The sequence below is a fragment of the Electrona antarctica genome, assembly GCF_951216825.1.
Source record: "Electrona antarctica genome assembly, chromosome: 13".
Classification (NCBI taxonomy): domain Eukaryota; kingdom Metazoa; phylum Chordata; class Actinopteri; order Myctophiformes; family Myctophidae; genus Electrona; species Electrona antarctica.
This window is the reverse complement of record NC_136794.1, coordinates 43601359-43611867: the sequence shown is the minus strand read 5'-3', so window position 1 is coordinate 43611867 and position 10509 is coordinate 43601359. Positions and strand designations below refer to the sequence as shown.

Here is a 10509-nt window from a genome sequence, read left to right as displayed (position 1 = left end):
GGAGTTGCATTGGTGTGACATGTCCTTAAAGGACAACTTTAGTTTTTTTCAACCAAGGTTCATGTTTTAGGTTGTTATTAGAGAAAGTAAAAGGTGAGTGTAATCTTTTTTTTATTTGCTGCTTTCTTTTGTTTTAGGGATTTTAGCTGTTTTTGACAGAGGGGCGGGGGCATTCGAGCACGGGGCTAAATATGTATTTCTTTACAAGATTTTATAGCGATTTCTTTTTTTATTCTTTACTATAGTCCTACTAGACCCCAAGAAATTACATTTGGCCACAAAAGATCACGGGATCTACTGAATGTGTCAAACTGGCATATTGAGCCTATGACACACAGTGTGGCTTCCCCCTAGTAGGCTACCTTCACATTCAGTAGATCCTGTGATCTTCTGTGGCCAGATGTAATTTCTTGGGGTCTAGTAGGACTATAGTAAAGAATAAAAAAGAAATCGCTATAAATTTTTTTAAAGAAATACATATTTAGCCCCATGCTCGAATGCCCCCGCCCCCCCCCCCCTGTCAAAAACAGCTAAAATCCCTAAAACGAAAGAAAGCAGAAAATTTAAAAAAAAACCTCATCTTTTACTTTCTCTAATAACAACCTAAAACATGAACCTTGGTTGAAAAAAACTAAAGTTGTCCTTTAAACTGTTTTGTTGCAAGGTGCGACATGTCCTTAAAACTGTTTTGTTGAGTGTTGCAAGGAGTTGCGAACTTGCGACTAGTTGTGGTTTTGTGGTTTGGGCCTAAAAACTAGTCTACTAACTATACTGAAGGTAAATAATGCATTCATTGTTGTGTTATTATGTAAACCGTACAGTCACCTACTATGCCCAGTTTATTGTAATGTAATGTAGTGTATAATGTACTATACCCAGTGTAATGTTGAAACAAATGTTCTATTTTTCACTTCACCAGAAGCTAATATCCACGCTTCTGGGGGGGGGGGTCCCTGGAACAACATATTTTCAGATGTGGGTCGGCTGCCAATTACATATTTTTGGGGGTCCTTGACATGAAAACGTTTGAGAACGACTGACATAGAAACATGAGGTTTTTCAAGAAAACTGTCAGGATTTAGAAGACTTTTTTTCTTTTTTTTTTGATGTCAGGCCAAAAGGTATAAAAGTCAACCGGATGTATAGTATAATATAAATTATCATCTTTGTGAAAGGCATAAACATTCTCCCCATAGGACTCTGTGTAACATGTTTAAACATGTGTAGCTGCCTCACACACACACACACACATATAGGAGCAACGCCCCCCCAGGGCAGGCATGCTGGCTTTCCCTCCCATTCTGAATTTCTGTCTGTCTACTCTACTGTAGCCTACTGTACTACTATCAACACATAACGTGCATATTTCATATCCTCTCCATTGGGTTATTATGAGATTTTTTCCCCCCACAGTGTTTTTTCCCCAGGCCTGTATTTAATAAATAAGACCCTCTCTCTCTGTGCGTGTGTGCGTGTGTGCGTGTGTGGGTGTGTGTGTGTGTGTATGTGTCGATCATCAAGACCCCCCCAAAAAAATAGCCTCTGCAAAGCCAGCCAATTTATCAGGAGAAAGATAGCCAAGAAAGACATCCTATTCAATTCTAGAGCTTGTATCATCATGAGGGGGGCATGGGTATCGTATCGTAGGTATGTATTTAAAATATAGATTTATATTATATACATAAAGTGATCATGGGCCTTATTAGCCTAACGGAAAACCAGTTCCATTGCCTGATTTAAGGCGGGATCGGTTAGAAAGGAGAATTATTATGCGCCAAAATGTAGCCAGCCCTGGTGTGGTGTGGTCGGCTGGCTGTCTGGCCGCGGCACAAAGACACAATGTATCCGCTCCGTGATCATCATTTCCCCGCCACTCTTGTGTAGAAAACATGCGGGAGGGAGAGACAGACAGACAGACAGTCTGGCCCCAGAGGACGCTTCAATCTGGGCATAGTGACTGTGGGTTTCCCCCCCCTATACCCCAGCCGTCCATCCAGCCAGCCCCTCCATCCCATCCCACTAACAACAACCCCATACACCCACCGAGACGCCATGATCTCTTTGTTTCCACCAGGCCGAAAAAAACATCCACCGCAACGCGGGGATTCTTCTCTCCCTCTAAAAGCCCCGCCGCCACCGGCGCACCGCGCCACGCCGATCCGATCCTTTCTCTTACCCACACGGACTGACTCCCCTTCGCTTCGTCACTGAAGTCCCGGTCCTCCGATCGGAGCTCCACTTTTATTCCGGCCGACACGTAAGAGCCCGCGTCAGGCTGTTACACCTCCGCCGCGTCACCACCGAGTAGAACAACAACACAGAGAGCAGACTAGTGGAGGCGCTGCCGGTCACCATGTAGAGGAGAGCCGAGAGGGAGCGACGCTCAGGCCGCTCACCGCCACGGAAACACACGAAGGCTCCCGAAGCCCGACGAGTTGGGCCGAAAGGCTGCGCGCGGTTCTCAACCTGTGGCTCGGGGCTGTGGCTTCAAATAGGATTGGGGCCGGGGGTCCCCAGTACCCAGTTGGAAAAAAAACGTAGTCTTATATTCAGCACAATATGGGCATTATTATCTAGGCTATTTATGAAGAACAATAATACTACATTTTTACAACTAACAGTTTAACTAATTCTGTTTTTTCAAAGTGAATGTCACCACTCTGCAGCTATTGATTAAGTGAACATTTTACCTATCATTTATTACTATATATTTACTGGGTATTTAGTTTAGTGGGCATGAACTTTGGACAAGTACAACATGACCTGTACTTGACCTTTGGGCAAGTACAACATGACCTGTACTTGTCCGACGGGCGGAAAGCGCATCTGAGACCTCATAGCGTCAACCCCTGGGCGGGGGTCCACGGCCAAAACATCCTTGCCATGACAACGTTTGAGATCCAACCGAAGCGGGTTAAACGTCCCTGGGCTCCCGGACCTCCAGATCCTCCCCGTACTGAATCATCATGTCGATGTGTTGCAGCACGCTGTCGATCTCCTCCTCGTCTCGGCGGTCCAGCGTCAGGAACCTCACCATGGCGTAGTCGTCGATCAGTCCGCAGATGACCTCCGTCAGCCTCCGGAGCCTCTGGCCCCCCACGGAGCCCTCCCGGCCACCGGCGGCCATCATGGAGTGCGCGTCGGGCTCCAGCAGCCTCTCCACACGGCGCCTGGCCCGCGGCTCCAGCAGGTCCATCTTGGTCAGCACGTTCACCTGGGGCAGCTCCAGGGACGCCATGGCGCTCAGCGCCGCCATGACGCCCGACACAAACTTGAAGGAGTCGGCCACGAACTGGGCGTCGACCAGGAAGACGGCACACACGCGGAACTCCCAGCGCTGCAGCTCTGCGGCCAGGTTCCTCATGACGGGCAGGTGGGTGTACAGCTCCATCTGCCCGGGGCAGTCCAGGAGGAGGTAGTCGTCCTCCGTCTGGCCCAGGTTCTCCTCCAGCCAGGCCAGGTTGCGGCCCAGGTACTCCATGCAGAAGACCAGGCCCCCGTTGGGGCCGTACCCCCCCCCGGGCCCACCCCCGGGGCCCCCGCCGCCGGCCTCCATCACGTCGTCCACGCTGATCAGCTCGCGGATGTCGGCCGCCAGCGGGTAGTCGAAGTGCTCGGCGGCGGGGTCCAGGTTGACCACCTGGACGTGGCGGCGGATGGCCTGGGCGTGGCGCGCCATGGTGGCGCAGTAGGTGCTCTTACCGCTGCCCGCCGGACCCATCACCAGCTGGGCGTAACGAGGCATCTCCTCCCTGCAAGATTCCTCTTCCTCCTGTCTGCGACGGCGACGCGGGTAATGAGATTGATTGATTGGTTGATTGATTGATTGATTGATTGATTGATTGATTGATTGAATACTTTATTGGCAGAAATGCAAACAGTACAGAGATGCAGTCAAACACTTGGTTCAAAGGGATATCAACGAAAACAAGTCTTGTTTCCGTTCAGACACTGCGCTACACACACGATTCTAATGCGCTACACACGTTGGGACATCCCGCCGTTGTGCTGGGGCTCCCGCGCAGCTCTCCAACTTCATGCTGAGGCCAGTCTGTGACGTCAGTCGTCTGTGACGTATCTATGATGTCATCACGACTCCATGTTTGGGTGACTCCAGGCCTACGTGCACCATGCAGGTTTCAGCCTGATGTGACCTTCACTGCACTTCCTTCATTTATTACGAGATTAACGTGAAACGTTTCAGAAAGTATAAAACCTGTCATCGCTGTCAGGCAGAAAGAAACCTTGTATTTCCATCGATTCATCTTCAACCACTTATCCGTAGTTGGGTAACTGTGGCAACAGCTCCAGCAGACATTAGTAACTTCTTCCTGGGGGATCCCGAGGCGTTCCCAAGGCCAGTCTGGAGATATAATCCCTCCATCTGCGCCTTGGTCTGCCCCCCCGGGGTCTCCTCCCAGTGGGACGTGCCTCGAGGACCTACCTAGGGAGACGGCCGAGAGGCATCCTAACCTAAGCTGGCTCCTTTCCAGGCAAAACCTTGTATTTTCATGTTTTTTTGTCACACGAAAGTATAGTGAAAATGAAAGCTCACAACACGTTGTGATGTAACGGCGAATTGCATCACAACCCCCAGGAGAGGGAAGTGATTTTCAATCTGTCGTAATGGAAACTATACCGCTACTATTCTCTCAAGTTGTCATGGTGACACATACGGTGGTATCTTATGGTGAAAACATTGACATATTGACGTATATGCATGTATGCATAAATAAATGTAAGGTTCCATTTAAAATAATAACAATGTTATTCAGGAGGTGCCTTGGATGAAAGGGTTACTGACAGGACTGACCTGAGACAAAACAGACACACAGACCGCTTGCATGCATTGCATGTATGCCTGTATGCATGCATGTATACATGCAATGCATGCATGTATACATGCATTGCATGTATACATGCATGTATACATGCATGTATACATGCAATGCATGTATACATGCATGCATGTATGCATGCATGCATACATGCATGCATGTATGTATGCATATGCATGCATACAGGCATACAGGCATGCATGCATACATGTATACATGCATGCATACAGGCATACAGGCATGCATGTATACATGCATGCCATGCATACAGGCATACAGGCATGCATGCATACATGTATACATGCATGCATACAGGCATACAGGCATGCATGTATACATGCATGCATACAGGCATGTATGCATGCATGTATACATGCATGCATACAGGCATACAGGCATGGCAGGCAGGCAGGCATGGCAGGCATGGCAGGCATGCAGGCAGGCAGGCAGGACAGGACAGACAGGACAGACAGACAGTTACCTTCTGAGCATAAAAAGCAATCCAAGAAAACACACACACACACACACACACACACACACACACACACACACACACACACACACACACACTTCAATTTTAACATTTAACCAAGAACGACCCATTTTAGACGGCCAGCCCCACAATAACACTTAAGTGGAAGTGGGAGAGAAAAAAACACACACACACACACACGCACCCAGGAAGTGTCGTTAGTTCCATATACGTCTCAGATGCTGCAAGCGTCAACCAGAAACCTGCAAGACAATCTCCTTCTGCAGGAAACTTTTTTTAATTTTATTTTTCTTTGTCTGTGATTCCGTACGTCAAGCCTTAAAGGTAAGAGCACCTCTCTGATTTGAAAGCACAGGTGAATGTGATAAAGACTGCAGACTGTGGCCTGTATGAGTGTGGCCGTAAATATATGTCACTCACACCCTTTCTATAGTGATGCATTGCATAGCATACTAATATTCAGTTTGACCACATCACTTAAAAACACACTTTCTCCTGTCTTAAACATTGTTTATTGATTGATTGATTGAAATATGTATTAACAGTTTGCAGAATTACAGTACATTTCAAGCACAACTCAATACAAAGACTGTTAACTGTGAGTGGACGACCCAATAATAAAGCATTACACTTGTTTACAAGAGGGTTCAAATAATCAAGCCTATTAGTATAGTAGTTTATGTGTCATTTTATCATGACGTACAGTATGGGCCATATTGCTCTATTGAAAGAAGCACATATATAAGCACATATCCAAATAAATTGTATTGATAATATATATATTGAAATTGTATTTCCTTTAGAGGATAGCCCCTTGAGATGTATCATCTCGTTTTAGAAACAATACATTAAACATGTCGACACAGAACAATACACTTACAACATCAACAAAACATAGATGCTCTCCAAACCACTCAAACACTACATCAAGACCAGAAGCAACTGCACTGAAACACCTAACAAAATACTAATAATAGTGATACTAATAATGAAAATAATAAAAAATAAAGATAAAGATACAAATAATAATCAAGCATTAAAGTACACACCTCTCTCCAAAAATCAAAAACAAGTACAAATGGGTTTCAGGTCTACAAGCAAAGAGGCCTTGAAAATGTTAAATGATGTAATTGATCTCAAAGAAACAGACAAGTAAAAGTAGAGAAAACGTTATTTCACTTTAAGTGAAAAAAAGTGTAAAAGTAGGAAAAAAAGACATGACATTATGAAATAGAAAGTGAAAGTGACAAGTTGACAGCCACAGCTGTCCTGCAACAACAATGGACATGAGTACTATGCTGCCACCTAGTGGCCAATCAGCACAACATTTAAATGACATCAGCATAGAACAGCACAATGGCCCTTTTTCCACAAAACGTGTCGCAATGCAACGTTTTGAGCTTGTAGATCAGCTATTTTTGCAATATTTGAATTGAAAACCTGAATAATTTTTTGCTATTTTTGAATTGGAATCCTGAAAAGTAACCTTTTTATTGAATTTCAAATGCATTTAGTTATAGTTATGTTATCTTTATGAACTGTTAACATAACTACATTACACAAAAAGACAATAACATAATAGGCGGAAATATAATTATTGGAGGTAAAAAAAAAAACCTTTTCTACACCACTTTACCACACCTTTTCTACACCACTTTACCAGACCACTCAGCATACACGACTACATACTGTGACTACATACACATTGCATTGTATGTAGTCATAGCACTTAATAGTACATGCATAGCATAGTACAGTATATATGTATAGTTTCATTATATAGATATTCCACTGTCACTAGTTCCTATACTTACGCATGTTTCATGCATGATCTACTTTTTATGTATGTGATGTATTGCCCTGCTTTTTGTTCTTGTCTCTCTGGATTAAGAGCGTCTGCTAAATGCCTAAATTGTAAATTGTACACGTATTTACGTATGTATATGGTACAGTTGTATGCACATAAAGTACAGTACAAGCTGATTAGTACATACAGTACATGTAGATATACATGTATAGTGTATTTGTAACTTTTTTTCATCACAACAAGACTAAATTCCTTCTTTGTTTGTCAGCCGTGCCTCATCCAGAGAAGACCATGGCTTCAACTCAGGTACGTAGAGATATTTGATATTCAAGGTTTTCTGGACAAATATACAGACACAAAATATAAGATCTACCATGATCAAGTCTTATTGTTATGGTTGATATTGAGGGGGAAAAAAATGTCTACTCTTTTTTGACAGCAGTCCTCTCTGAAAATCTTGACGAAGTACAAGCCGAAACTGGTCCGGTGGCTCAGCAAAGACTTCCAGGTGATTCTGCAGAACGTGCAGAGTGAGGAGCTGGTTGACGACAGAGCGTACCAGCGGCTGAAGAGCACAGCGTTGCCAGAAGACGCTTGCATCGACCTCCTCGACACGCTGATGAACCGAGGAGAGGGAGCGTCATCTGCCTTCCTTCAGCTCCTCAAAGATCCAGAGGTTCACGACGCTTACAATGAAAAACTCAAGGAATGGATTCTTTCTCTTGAGTTGTCGCCACCAGCAGGTAATGCCCGGTCCATAAAACCACAATATAGTCTAGTTAGCCAGAATGTGAACCCGGACATGTTGAGTACACCAACGTTTTATGTTATACATGTTTAGTATGGGTCCCCAGCATGTAGAAACTGCCGGATGCTAACTTGCATATGTTGAGCAATTTTCGTAATTGGCATAATATGTGACCATACCATTAACAACCTATAGAAGGCAAAATATTCAAAACGTCATCATGCTTTATGTAGCATGTGACGTGTCAAACTAGGGGGCTTTCATGATGCTGAATATATTCCAAGCATTAGTTTTGCAAAAAAGTGGGCATGGCCGTTTTTAGCTGAATGAGTGTTTTTGTTTGCAAAACTAATGCTTGGAATGGATTCAGCATCATGAAAACCCCCTAGTTTGACACGTCACATGCTACATAAAGCATTATGACATTTTGAATATTTTGCCTTCTATAGGTTGTTAATGGTATGGTCACACATTATGCCAATTATGAAAATTGCTCAACATCTGCAAGTTAGCATCCGGCAGTTTCTACATGCCGGGGTCCCATACTCAACATTTCTAACATAAAACGTTGGTGTACTCAACATGTCCGGGTTCACAATGGGGCTCTATGGGCTGGCTACTAGACTAACGTGAATCACAGTATAAATAAAAGAATAGGTGAAATGGGTTGAGAGGACTTTCAGTGGCATTTGTAAACTATAACAGCTCAATGAAAAGTCTTTTCAAATCTCTGCTCTGCAGGACAAACTACACCACAGAAGGCGAACACCAGCCATTCTGTTGCAGGTACGCACACATGCACGCACGCACGCACGCACGCACACTGTCTTAAACAGTGTGTGTAAAATTTTGCACACATTTTCTTATTTCAGTCGTGTAATCATTCGTCTTATTTCATCAGCTGTCACATTAAACAATGGGTGATATAACCAGAACATTGTCCAAACATCAGTGTACTGTCCCCCCCCTGTTACAAAGACCTTAAAAAATACACTTTTCTTTCCACCAAAGATCTATCACTAATCGTGATTGGCACTAAGTTATTAAGCTAAATCAGTATTATAATTGTATCCAAAATCATGTATCCAGCAGAGCTACTATTTTAAATCATGTATCCAGCTACTATTTTCAAGTTTACTAATTCAATAGGCACTTAACTGATTTTGCCCCCAAATCCAGTTTTAATTCATTTGAGGACGACGATGATGATGATGGTGCACGCACGTGCATGCGTGCGTGCGTGATTTACATGATTTCCACACTTAAAAACAGGATTTAGGTTCATAAAACTGCAATATTGTGTAAATATTAAATTATTCTCTTCTCCACAGGCCAAACTACACCACAGAGCACAAACATCAGCCTTTCCGTTGCAGGTACACACACACTATTCATGCGCGCACGCACGCACATGATTTACATGATTTCCACACTTCAATAAAACAGGATTAAGGTTCATAAAACTGCAATATTGTGTAAATATTCAATTCTTCTCTTCTCCACAGGCCAAACTACACCACAGAGCACAAACATCAGCCATTCCGTTCCAGGTACACAGTACACACTATTCATTCTCTTCACAGTCCCTTTTATATTAGTAAATATATAAATTCCAATCTTATGATTTATTTATTGCATGTTTTACATTTGCTTGAAGACCTAAAGCTGTTCTTCAAGGAGAACCGGGCGGCGTTAGTGTCCAGTGTGAGGAACGTGGGGCCCATCATGGACGACCTTCAGAGCATCACGGGTGTGATTCACGACGAGAAGGCGGCCAGCATCCACGCCGACCCCACCTCCTACCTGAGCGTGAGGAGCATCCTGGACGCCGTCACCAGCAGCAAGGCCCGAGAGGCCCTGTTCAACGCCCTGCTGAAGCACGAGGCCGGCGTCATGGACGACTTACTGCACGGATAAAAAGACTCACACATGTCCACTCTGTATAGCTATACAGGGCTGTCCCCCAGGGACGGGCAGAGAGTGTTAGAGGGTCAGGGGCTGAAATCCCATAAGAGAGGGCTCTTTTTCAACAAAAAAGTAGCGAAAATAGCAGATCTACAAGCTCACAACGCGTTGCAGCGCGACGCGTTGAGAGCTTGTAGATCCGCTATTTTCGTAGCATATACACAATTATATCAGTCTTGTGTATGCCCTGTTTCGGATTATGCCGCCGGTGTAATGGGGTTTTCCGGACAATGAAAGTTGTAACACAATTCAAAATAGAGCCATACGGTCATTTCTTGGAGTTCATAATCTTACGCCTATATCTTGGCTATTAGAGGAGATATGGGATGGATGCCCGTAAATATCAGACACAAAGGTGAGATGTTGAGACTTTGAAATAGACTTGTTAATATGTCCGATGACAGACCAACCAAAAAGATTTTTAACTGGGACATTTCTAATGGTTACCCCTGGGCCAATGAAGTAAAGTATTTCTTTTCTATGCTGTAATATTCATGAAATACAGAACTATATGTTCCTTGGGTATAGGGAGAGTTGGGATGCTAATTTATGGTACAAACTAAGAACATATCGTCTTATTAAAAATAATTATGGCCCTGAGCCTTGTTACACAAAATGTATCCAAAAGTCAGAGGTGTTTTTTTTTAATGTTGTACGG

General features: G+C 44.0%; 3 protein-coding genes across 4 annotated transcripts in view; 1 reads left to right on the top strand and 2 right to left on the bottom strand.

The window, feature by feature from the left end:
- The window catches only part of creb1b (cAMP responsive element binding protein 1b), a 16031-nt gene extending 13733 nt beyond the window's left edge, over positions 1-2298 (bottom strand). Inside the window, exon 1 of the mRNA XM_079518314.1 lies at positions 2177-2298. The gene's annotated coding sequence lies outside the window, so the exon portion shown is untranslated. The remainder of the gene's footprint in view (positions 1-2176) is intronic.
- Positions 2299-2914: 616 nt separating this feature from the next.
- LOC306935271 (GPN-loop GTPase 3-like) lies at positions 2915-3745 on the bottom strand (the record flags this gene model as incomplete). Its single annotated transcript, XM_079518241.1, has 1 exon — positions 2915-3745. One exon carries the CDS (start codon positions 3743-3745, stop codon positions 2915-2917), a length of 831 nt encoding a protein of 276 aa, XP_079374367.1.
- A 1815-nt stretch (positions 3746-5560) lies between these two features.
- Positions 5561-10498, top strand: LOC306935349 (uncharacterized protein). 2 transcript variants are annotated; one of them, XM_079518357.1, is made up of 7 exons: positions 5561-5655; positions 7407-7444; positions 7578-7881; positions 8628-8672; positions 9218-9262; positions 9392-9436; positions 9544-10498. In XM_079518357.1, the coding sequence occupies exons 2-7, from the start codon at positions 7430-7432 to the stop codon at positions 9801-9803; spliced, it is 714 nt and encodes a 237-aa protein (XP_079374483.1). In that variant the 5' UTR covers positions 5561-5655; positions 7407-7429; the 3' UTR covers positions 9804-10498. The 2 variants fall into 2 exon arrangements, with proteins under 2 accessions (XP_079374483.1, XP_079374484.1); XM_079518358.1 differs by having other exon boundaries at positions 5566-5655; positions 7581-7881.
- Positions 10499-10509: the final 11 nt, after the last annotated feature.

Bases quoted from the DNA above. Each gene is read 5' to 3' on its own strand.
- LOC306935349 (XM_079518357.1), top strand. The intron at 8,673-9,217 runs GTACGCACACAT...TCTTCTCCACAG, and splicing joins CACCAGCCATTCTGTTGCAG to GCCAAACTACACCACAGAGC. The intron at 9,263-9,391 runs GTACACACACAC...TCTTCTCCACAG, and splicing joins CATCAGCCTTTCCGTTGCAG to GCCAAACTACACCACAGAGC.